This window comes from Salvelinus sp. IW2-2015, linkage group LG13 (genome assembly GCF_002910315.2).
Source record: "Salvelinus sp. IW2-2015 linkage group LG13, ASM291031v2, whole genome shotgun sequence".
Lineage (NCBI taxonomy): Eukaryota > Metazoa > Chordata > Actinopteri > Salmoniformes > Salmonidae > Salvelinus > Salvelinus sp. IW2-2015.
The window spans coordinates 9215713-9216745 of record NC_036853.1 but is presented as its reverse complement, the minus strand read 5'-3'; the positions used below and the strand labels follow the sequence as shown (position 1 = coordinate 9216745).

The following is a 1033-nucleotide window of genomic DNA, read 5'->3' as shown; positions in this document are numbered from 1 at the left end:
TGTGTGTGTGTGTGTGTGTGTGTGTGTGTGTGTGTGTGTGTGTGTGTGTGTGTGTGTGTGTGTGTGTGTGTGTGTGTGTGTGTGTGTGTGTATTCTCACCAGCAGGTCCAATGGGTCGGAGCTGGTGTCTCTGCGTCTGCGGTGGCGTTTGGAGCGGGCCTGGGGCTGGCTAGACGGGGGATCCAAGAACAGCTTGTCATCCTGGAGGGCGTTGACATAGCACGGGACATCCCCCACAAACGCCTGGGCCTCTTTGGCTGTCATGGCTTTTTCGAAACCTCGGCCCTGGAGGTGGAACATGGTAAGGAATTATTGGACGTACTGTAGGTAACAACATACTGTAACTATGAGTCAGGACTAACCGGAAAAAACTCAAGGCCCTAGTTGTAGCCTGTAACTAGGTCAGGAAAATTCCTGGGCCTAAACATAACATTGTACATTTATGGACCCTATCAGCCTCTAATACTCACAGTGACGACAATGATGGAGGTCTCGGTGATGATCTTTTTGGTGAGGGGGTCGAAGGCGGGGTCAGGGTGGTAGTCGAAGGGCTTGAGCTCCCTCCCCCAGTTGTCCAGCTGGATGAAGGTCCTGAACAAATGGGACTCAGAAGACCTGTTGACGGCCGGGGTCAGGAACTGGATTACCGTGTTGTTCTTACTCAGAGCCTCCTGGAGGTACTGGGGGAGCAGGAGGGGAGGAGGAGAGGAGGAGGAGGTCTTTAATACGTAAGCTTTATCATCCACCAATTTGTGGGGCCCCATGTCCCTGTAAGTACATGGCCCCAAGTCCCTGCCACCTAAGGAGATAGAGAGGAACAGAGCTGCCTAACCACATAATCCACTGGAACCTTAATTCCGGTATTAAATTTAGCCTCTAAATGAAATTAATAAAATTGTTGCTTATCCTGCCCAAGGCATCAGGGGCAGGAGTCCGCATCTGCAAGGCCACTACAGCAGCTCTGGGGACACTGTGTGACATTAAGTCCTCTCTGCAAGGCTACTACAGCAGCTCTGGGGGCACTGTGTGACAT

General features: G+C 51.9%; 1 protein-coding gene across 1 annotated transcript in view; it reads right to left on the bottom strand.

Moving 5' to 3' along the window:
* Positions 1-1033, bottom strand: part of LOC111971820 (plexin-B2-like) — a 193067-nt gene that overhangs the window by 20143 nt on the left and 171891 nt on the right. The window contains 2 exon segments of the mRNA XM_070446115.1: positions 36-285; positions 471-680. Coding sequence (XP_070302216.1) covers positions 36-285; positions 471-680 — 460 coding nt within the window.